This window comes from Mastomys coucha, unplaced genomic scaffold (genome assembly GCF_008632895.1).
Source record: "Mastomys coucha isolate ucsf_1 unplaced genomic scaffold, UCSF_Mcou_1 pScaffold5, whole genome shotgun sequence".
NCBI lineage: Eukaryota > Metazoa > Chordata > Mammalia > Rodentia > Muridae > Mastomys > Mastomys coucha.
The window spans coordinates 111,160,705-111,170,594 of NW_022196911.1; the positions used below are offsets into that span (position 1 = coordinate 111,160,705).

The 9,890-nt window shown below is 51.8% G+C and overlaps 1 protein-coding gene across 1 annotated transcript in view; it reads left to right on the plus strand.

Annotated features, from left to right (window-relative positions):
* Window positions 1–9,890, plus strand: part of Dnai2 (dynein axonemal intermediate chain 2) — a 29,738-nt gene that overhangs the window by 6,572 nt on the left and 13,276 nt on the right. The window contains exons 3-7 of the mRNA XM_031352576.1: window positions 583–744; window positions 1,945–2,066; window positions 4,482–4,624; window positions 6,784–6,897; window positions 8,860–8,999. Of these exons, the coding sequence (XP_031208436.1) occupies window positions 583–744; window positions 1,945–2,066; window positions 4,482–4,624; window positions 6,784–6,897; window positions 8,860–8,999 (681 nt within the window). The remainder of the gene's footprint in view (window positions 1–582; window positions 745–1,944; window positions 2,067–4,481; window positions 4,625–6,783; window positions 6,898–8,859; window positions 9,000–9,890) is intronic.

Consider the following 9,890-nt stretch of genomic DNA (forward strand, 5'->3'; position numbering starts at 1 on the left):
CAGAAGGGCTTAAGAAAAAAGAAGTGCTACATAGGTGGTTCCCATTGAAATGGGTTGGGGCTCTAGGGACACTGAGTACCCACGAAGTAAGGGATCAACCCATGATTCGTCAGCTACACTGAAAATCATGTGACACGGGCTAACCTGTTTTACCATGCCCAGGATCAACCAGTATCGCTTGATTTGGCCAAAACACACTTTTCACAATCTCATGGGCACGAATGATCCTGACGGCCGTGGCAGGAATGGGCTGAACTGCTGTTGATTCCCATTCTCTGGAATGCTGCGGGATGGAGGGCTATGCACGGTTGACATGCCATCTCCCAGGATGGGATGGGTGCACTCCTGAGCTCATTTAAGTTAAAGATGGAGCTAGATTTTCCATGACCACCACTGTCCCCTTCAAGGCTTTCCAGATAGTATTGTTGGGGACCAGATAGGGCTTCCTCACTTTGTGGCTTTGGTCAGGGCATCCTTCTTCAGTACCCCTTGAAGAACTTAGGGTCCCAAGACCCAGGCTTGCAGGAATGGCTGGATGCTTAGCCTGTAGACAAATGTCTTCTCACCTGTGGTTCTGTTTAGGCCAACACCGAGCGGTTTGAGATGGAGAACTGCGGGGTTAACCATGTCGAGGGGGGCTGGCCCAAGGATGTGAACCCCCAGGAGCTGGAGCAGACCATCCGCTTCCGGAAGAAAGTGGAAAAGGACGAGAACTACATCAACGCTGTCATGCAGCTGGGCTCGGTTAGTCTCTCTCCAGCACCAGCTATCCCACACCACTACCCCCAGCTTGGACTGTGCTCTGAAGGCTGTGTGTAGCCCCGTGTCGGCTCTGGTAGCTCTCAGTCAGGGAGGTAGAACCTCACTGCGGACCATGAGGACCTATAGGCAAACAGGTTTTAGGAGGAATCTAAAATGCTTGGAAGAGGGCTGGCAAGATGGCTGTGTTGGTAAAGGCCCTGGTTTTCAAGGCTGACGGCTTGAAGTCCTAGAACTCTCATGATAGTAGGAGAGAGCTCACTCCCATAAGTTGATCTCTAACCTCCATGCATGCACACTGGTGAGCATGTCCCCTCCCCCAATTAACCCCAAGGCACACACAACAAGGGGTACCCTAGAAGAGCCCTACTAATCAGCCACTAATGCTCATTCATGCACTGAACTGAATTTCAATCCTCTGCCAGACACTGCAGAAACTGCAAACTGAATCTCACCTGCCTCCTTCTCCCAAAAAGTCTGTAACTCACTCCACAAGTCCAAGACAGACAGACACACTGACTTCACCAGGCACCATTAAGAGACTCTGTCAGAGGCAGGGGCACTCCCATTTGCCCCACAAGGAGGAAATTTCCTGTTGAAAGGATTAAAGAAGGTGGAAGGGCCCAAGAATCCCTGAAAGAAGACTCCAGACACGATAGTGTGCAAAGAGAAAGAGCATTTATTCTGAAAGAACACCCAGCGTGCGGGGTCAACCATCTAAGCAAAATGGTGACCATGAGGGAAGCAGGCCCCTTTTAAAGCCAGTTAGGGTTTCTCCAGTTGCAGTTGGGCCACCTTCCTCAGGATTGGTTGAGCTTATGATACAAGATATTTGTACACTTTTGATTGGTTTGTACCATGAGGGAGAGACGGTTACCTTATAGGGACTTTTTTGAATCTGTTGTAAGCGCCTGGCCAGATGTCGGGGCAATTGCTGATTGGCTGCCCCTTTTTCTGTGGTTTTTCCAAGAAGCCTGGGCTGTCCTGGGAATTGAAGCTTAAGGATAACATGGCAGCCTGTTCTAAAATGGAGTGTTAGGTCCTCTCACGGGAAGAGTGTTGGGCTTGGGCCAGACCTTGCTGAACATCAGAAATGACACAGGCAGGGTGGGGGTGGGGCAGCTCATGGGCGGGGCTGGGCAGCTCTCATCACTTATAAGGTTTCCTGACTTGGTGTCCCCTCAGATCATGGAGCACTGCATCAAGCAGAACAATGCCATCGACATCTATGAGGAATATTTTGATGACGAGGAGGCCGTGGAGGTGACAGAAGAGGCCCCTTCAGCCAAGACCATCAATGTCTTCAGGTAGCTCCAGAGAGAGGTGCCAGGTCCCCTAGAGCTGGAGTGACAGGTGACCTGCCCAGTGAGGATGCTGGGAACCTTTCTACAGGAATCTGATGCCCTCTCTGGCCTACATAGGCACCAGGCATACATGCGTACATACATACATACACACATACATACATACATACATACATACATACAGGCAAAACACTCATATACATACATAAGCAAGCAAACAAACCAACCTCTTAAAAATTAAATGACTTGGGGGAGGGGGCTGGAGAGATGGCTCAGTGGTTAAGAACACTGGCTGCTCTTCCAGAGGTCCCGAATTCAATTCCCAGAACCCATCTATAAAGGGGTCTGATGCCCTCTTCTGGCATTCAGGTGTATATACATACAGAGTACTACTCATACATTTAAAAAAAATACATGAAAAATTATTTTAAAAAATTGACTTTAGTTTTTCACATAGCTTTAGGCCTTCAGCATAACTGGGTAGAGAGAGTGAAGAGTCCTTGGATCCTTCCCTCCCTCCCACCCTAACCACACAAGTATCTATCAGGCCAGTGTGATAGTTCACACACTTATGGTCCTAGCACTCCTTAGGCTGAGACAGGAAGATTGAAAGTTCTAGGCCAGTCTGGGTTACTTAGTGAAACTTTGTCATAAAAAGGAAAATAAAAAATAAAAAAATAAAAACCCAAACATGGTGGCACACACCTGTAATCCCAGCACTTGAGAGAGGCTGAGGCAGGAGGATCAGGGGTTCAAGACCATTCTTAGACTCAGATACATAGGGAATCTGAGGTGAGTCTGGGCTTCTAAGGCCTTGCCTTTAAAAAAGGAAAGACAGACAGACAGGTGGACAGATGGAGGGAGGGAGGAAGGAAATAAGGGAGGGAAAGAAGAAAGAGAGAGGAAGAAAGAAAGAAAGAAAGAAAGAAAGAGAGAGGAAGGAAGGAAGGGAGGGAGGGAGGGAGGGAGGGAGAGAGGGGGAGAAGGGGAGAAAGAAAGAAAACCAATCGACCATATCCCTGCTGTGCAGGGGCCATGGTCCCCACTAGGGGGCACTCGTGAGCCTCCTAATCTGTGGATTTGGACCAACAATGCAGAGTGGCTTCTTGCTGCCTTTCATTCTGCTGCCCTCGGGCTCCTGAGACCCACTGGTCTTTTTATCACCACCACCTCCTACGATCCCCCAATGCCATGTACTCTGTGGCCCCTTTAGTCCAGCTTCCTTCACTCACTGAATCCTCTTTCCCTCCCTTCCCCTCCCCTCCTCCCTCCCTCCCGGCCTCCCTCCCTAATTTTCTTCCTTTCTGAGGCAGGCTCTCCTGTAGTTCAGGCTGGCCCAGGCTCACTGTGGAGCTAACACTAGCCCTGGGTCCCTGATCCTTCTGTCTCTCCCTCCCAAGTGCTGGGATCACAGTCTTCGTTTTACTTGGGGGGGGGGGGTCAAACTCAAGGCTTCAAGCATGTAGGCCAAGACTCTAGCAAGAGAACTGCACGCCCATGCCCATCCCCTCCTCTTTTGTTAGGACTGGGGTCAGGGTGACAGGGGTGTGCTGCCATGCCTAGCTGGACAGGAATTTTGAACTCCTTTTGGCAAGTACCAAGTAGCGAAGGGGCTGGATACTCGCCTCTTTTGTGCTGATCATCATGGACGCAAGCTCCCAGGCAAGACTTTCATCAGGTAACAGTGTTTGAACCAGGCCAGCATGGTAGCGCGTGCCTGTTGATCCTAGCTCTAGAGAAGTAGAGGCAGGCAGGCTTTCACAGAGTGAGTTTCAGACCAGCCAGAGCTACACGATGAGACCCTGCTTTAAAAGGGGGAGTGGGTGACTGATAAACTAAAGCTCTTCAGGGTGACACGAGGTAGCATCAGCCAGATACACAGACACTGTCTTGTAGCCTAAGTTGGCAGTGTGTATGTGTGCCTAACATGTATGTAGCCCTGGGTTCTGCCCCAGTACCTTACATACTGGGTGTGATGGTGCATGCCTGCAATCTCAGTACTGGAGGCAGATGGATCAGAAGGCCAGCCTGGGGTATGTGAGAGCTTGCCTTAAAATAAAATAAACAGAGCTAGCTTGTAGGTCTCCCGCATTTGCTCCCGGGCTGATTCCTTGTACATTCTAGGTACAGTCTCAGATTGATTTCCTACTTAAGGGAGCCTGCCAACTTTGGGGTTTCTGTGTGGTTTGAGCTTTGTTGGTTCGTTTGAGACAGGTTCTCTGTGCTCTGTAGCCTAAGCTGGCCCCTGAAGTGCTGCCGGGTCACAGGCAGGAGCCACCTGCTGTCCAGCTTCAACCCCGTAAAATCAATTTCTACGTGAACGCAGTTGCATAGACCCACTTGAATTTTTTTTGAAAAGGAACCCGATAAACACAAAATTAGGGGACCCTTCCCTCCTTTCCCTGCTTTTCCCTCCAGGGACCCCCAGGAGATCAAGCGGACAGCCACACACCTCTCCTGGCACCCCGACGGTAACAGGAAGCTGGCAGTGGCTTATTCCTGCTTGAAGTTCCAGCGTGCGCCCATGAGCATGAGCCATGACTCCTACATCTGGGACCTGGGTGAGAAACAGGTGGTTCCACCCGCCAGAGAGGACTGTAGGGGGGCAGATCAGAGACCAGCAAAACTTGGGGAGCTGAGGGTAGAAACATGGGGTCAGACAACCTGCGGAGTGGAGCACCAGGGGTACGGGAAAGCTCTTGTTTCCTCCCTGTGTGGGAAGAGGGAAGGTGTGTGCAGGCGCGCCCCCACAGAGCAGAGGGAAGGTGTGTGCAGGCGCGCCCCCACAGAGCAGAGGGAAGCTGTGTGCAGGCGCACCTCCACAGAGCAGAGGGAAGCTGTGTGCAGGCACACCTCCACAGAGCAGAGGGAAGGTATGTGCAGGCACACCTCCACAGAGCAGAGGGAAGCTGTGTGCAGGCACGCCCCCACAGAGCAGAGGGAAGCTGTGTGCAGGCGCGCCCCCACAGAGCAGAGGGAAGGTGTGTGCAGGCGCGCCCCCACAGAGCAGAACTAGATCCGCCAACTTCCCGTCCACTCTACATGTGCCTCCTACACTGGGGATAGACTCTTGTGAATGCGAGACAGGTATGACACCACACCCCAGCCCAACTCCAATGTCTGAGGCATTAAGAGCAGGGTGCCTGAGATTCCAGATCCATGAATCCCCACATGAGAAGGATTCCTACTTGACCAAGAGAGGGCCCAAGCAGGAGAGAAACCATGCCACCTTCCTGACACTGGCCTTTCATTCATGCAGACAGTGAGAGACCCTTTTCTACAGGGAATAACGGTAGCGACACTCAGCGTAGAGACACTGCCACGCAGAGCCGACAGCCTGCTCCTTTCTACAGCTCATCAAACTCTGACTGGAGGCTGCCTTCACACAGGATGGCTCCAGTTTCAGCCATGGTCCACAGATCTGACACTTCCACTTGGTGGAAGAAGTTGAGAGAGACATTAAAAAAAAAAGACATTATTGCTTGTGGGGAGTGCATGTATGTCATAGTGCACATGTGATGTGTGTCATGGCGCACGTGTGATGTGTGTCATGGTGCACGTGTGGTGTGTGTCATGGTGCACATGTGTGTCATGGTGCATGTGTGATGTGCCATGGTGCACGTGTGATGTGTGTCATGGTACATATGTGTGTCATGGTGCACATGTGTGCCATGGTGCACGTGTGGTATGTGTCATGGTGCATGTGTGATGTGTCATGGTGCACATGTGATGTGTCATGGTTCACGTGTGATATGTGTGTCATGGTGCATGTGTGGTGTGTGTCATGGTGCACGTGTGGAGGTCAGATGACAACTTTGTGGGGTCAGTCTCTTCTTCCACCTTTATCTGGGTGCTGAGGACTGAACTGAGGTCGCACCGGGCTTGGGCAGCGAGAGCTTTTGCCTGTTGGGCCATCTCCCTGGCCCCAAGAGCAGACTTTATGTAAAACCTTTGTGCATACATGGACTTGGATCTGGCTGAGGCAGTGAAGGAATTAAGAAAAGACACAGACACACACTGAAAAACCGAGGTGGGGCAGTCTGGGCTGTCTGCTGGAGAAATCTCAGTATCCAGGAAGCTCAGCATGTTGTTGAACGGAGACGTGGGGGTCATTGGATACAGCTGAACAAGGATAGAGGATTATCACATAAAAGAGCAGGCAGGGTTATTATCTACACCTGGATCATGGAGGCGGGCTTAGCTAAACCTTGGTAGGAGTGATCTCTGCAGGGGAGCCATCTTCAGACCACAAGTATCTGGTCCACATTCTCTGCACACACTGTCAGCACCCTCTCTCAGCCCACAGAGGCAGGCTTCGCCATTTCCCTCTGAGCCTCACCCCAAAACTCCATCAGGGGATGGGGGAGGGGCGTAGGCTTTGCCGATCCCCCGGGGCGCTGAGACTCTAGGGTCCTCCGCTCGGCTGCGCTTCTGTCAACAGCATACAAGTACACATCCACTCAGGACTTCCCCACTCTCTACACCTTAGGATCGAAATTTCATTTCACACCAAACCTGGGGAATGCACTAGAACTGGAATTCAATATGTGAATACGAACCCAAATCCCGATCTCCGCCCGCGCCCCCCCCCACCCCAATAAAGCCACTCGCCAGGATGCAGGCAAAAGAGACCAGAGCGAGGGGGAGGGGAAGGACTGCTCTAATGGTTTTCTCATCCTTTGCTTGATGAGCTTGAACTGGTTGGCCCTCTTCATTCTAGAAAACCCCAACCGGCCTGAGACTGTCCTGAAGCCGTCGTCCCCTCTGGTCACCCTGGAGTACAACCCCAAGGATTCCCACGTGCTCCTAGGGGGCTGCTACAATGGGCAGATAGGTAAGGAGGACCCCGCCCCTCCCCAGCAGCGGGGGCACTGCTAACCCACACGGGTCCTTCTGGGCTAAGCCTGGACTGAGCAGGCGGATGGATGGGCGGGCCGTTTAGGAAGCTAACCACCGCAGTCACCTAGGAGTGTTATGATAGTTTGGGCTGGCCTCCACTCATAATCACTGAGGCAAGTCTAACGTTAGTGGGAAATAAGGTTTTAAAAATAACGCAGGCCGCCGGGTGGTGGTGGCGCACAACTTTAATCCCAGCACTTGGGAGGCAGAGGCAGGCGGATTTCTGCGTTTGAGGACCGCCAAGGGCTACTCCGAGGAACCCTGTCTCGAAAAACCAAAAACCAAAACAAACAAACAAAAGCGCAGGCCAGGGAGACAGTTCAGTGGGTAAGGGTGCCTGTCACCAAGCCTGGTGACTGAGTTGACCTCTGGGACCCGCATGGTGGACAGAGAGAACGCTAGTCCTTTGACTTTCATGTGTGTGCCACGGCATTCGTGCAGCTGCACATGTACACATGCATAGTAAATAAAATGTAGAGGTTTGGTTTTGTTTTTTCAATAGCTCGAATAAAGTCAAGCACCAGGGCTGGCCATAGACGAATGGGGGCCGTTGTGGAGTCCCGTCTTGGGAGAGGTGTCTGGAAAAAAGTGTATGAGATGATCGTGGGTGATGCTGGGTTTGCACACGCGGTTGGGAAGTGTCGCCTACTGTGTGTCCATTTCTGGGATGCACGCAATGTCTGAGAGGAGAGACTTAAGGGAACAGACCATCACGGTGGGGAGAGCATGGCAGCTGGAGTGGGTTGGTCCCTGGTGGCAGGCGGAACTGGCAAAAGGGGCTTCTCAAGTCAGGCCCACCAAGAAGCAGAGGGTTCAGGCAGGAAGTAAGGCTGGCCCCCAGCAACTCACTTCCTCCAACTAGGTCCCAAGTAAACACGGGAGGATGTTTGTTTATTTATGTATTTATTTATGCTACATTTATTGTGAGAGACAGAGAGACAGAGACAGATATTGATTCCTTTTCCAAGGTCCCAGTGATAACCTGAGGTAAAATCTGAGACATTTATTGGGCTTAGGAGCGTAGGAGAGGGGCTACGGGGTTTGGGTGGTCCTTCCCCCAACAGGCTACCCCTGGGAGGGGCAGCCGGATACTCAGGGGAGGGTCTCCCGGCTCTCCCTTCCTCTATTAGAGCACACAGTCACCAGGTCTGGCTGGGATAATCCTTTTGTAAGGGGTACAGCTGAATCCCCCATGATGCCTAGGGGGACACAATGGGCTGGGTCACATACAACAGGCAGGATGTGGAGTGAGGGATAGGCATTGGTGTGTGAGTCAGAGGAAAAGAAGTAGGGATCAGTTCTCAAGTTTAAAGGCGCATGTTCTGGGGATCGAACTCAGGTAGTCAGGCTTGGCTGCAAGCACCTTTACCCTGTGACCTTTCTCAGCCCCTGGACTTTCCTTCAGTGGAAGCTAATGAATGAATCCAGTCCCTTCACTTGGTAAGGCTCTCTTGGCATATTTTTTTGTCTTCCCTGCTTCTCTTTCTCCTCCTCTTTTACGTTCTTTTTGACACAGAGTCTCATGTATCCCACGCTGGGTATTCCCAGGTACTGGGATTATAGGTGTGTGCCACCACTCCAGGCTTCTATTTCTGACTCTGCTTCGGCAGATTCTGATGTTCTAGAGACTTTTCTATTAGGTCACCCAGTTCCCTGACACACCGCTCGCTACTCCTGGTTCTCCTATGCACCTCATGGAACTCTTGTGTCTCATCTCCTAGTCAGCCAAGAGGGTCTCACTGTGTAACCCTGGCTGGCCTGGAACTCACTTGGTAAACTAGGCTAGCCTCCAACTCAAGAATGTCAGCTCTCCCTAGTCAAGGGAAAGCTTTACTGCAGGTTTGGTGGGTTTGCATTTCTGGGGACTTGAGTTCACAGCCTCGTTTTCTCCCATCAGCCTGCTGGGATACCCGGAAGGGCAGCCTGGTGGCAGAGCTGTCCACCATTGAGTTCAGCCACCGAGACCCGGTGTATGGCACCATCTGGTTGCAGTCAAAGACAGGCACCGAGTGTTTCTCAGCATCCACGGATGGGCAGGTACCCCCGCCAGACCCCGGAGAGGAGAGGGGGCCCATCCAGAGAGTGTTACCTTACGTTCTGCTTCCCAGTGCTTGTTTTATTGTGGGGCTGGAACCCAGGGCTTCATGCATGGGACGCAAGTGTTCTACCACTGACCTATACCTCCAGCCTTCTTTTTCATTAAAAAAAAAAAAAAAAAAGGAAGGAAGGAATAATAGAAAGAAAATAAAGAATAATAAAAGAAGACATTCTGGGGCAGTGGTGTGCACCCTGTTGCCCGTGTGGCCATGTGGGTACCAGGAATCAAACTTGTGTCAGAAGGTAAACGTGCTACCAAGATGTCCCACTGTCCCAACCTCTCCCTGTCTTAACACTGATTAGTAAAACATTCCAAAGATCCAAAGGCCGTCTCTCAAATGCTTCCTTTGTCCACACTTCCCAGTCCCCCCCCTTACCAGTTTTCTGTATCTGCCCCCCAGGAGATGCTCTCTGCTTGTTTGAGCAAATGGCGCTCTCTCTCTCTCTCTCTCTCTCCTCTCTCTCTCCTTCCCCTCCATCTCTCTCTCCTTCCCCTCCCTCTCTCTCTCTCTCCTCTCTCTTTCCTTCCCCTCCATCTCTCTCTCCTTCCCCTCCCTCTCTCTCTCTCTCCTCTCTCTCTTCTTCCCCTCCATCTCTCTCTCTCCTCTCTCTCTCCTTCCCCTCCATCTCTCTCTCCTTCCCCTCCCTCTCTCTGTCTCCTCTCTCTCTCCTTCCCCTCCATCTCTCTCTCCTCTCTCTCTCCTTCCCCTCCCTCCCTCTCTCTCTGTCTCCTCTCTCTCTCCTTCCCCTCCCTTTCTCTGTCTCCTCTCTCTCCTTCCCCTCCATCTCTCTCTCCTTCCCCTCCCTCTCTCTCTCTCTCCTCTCTCTCTC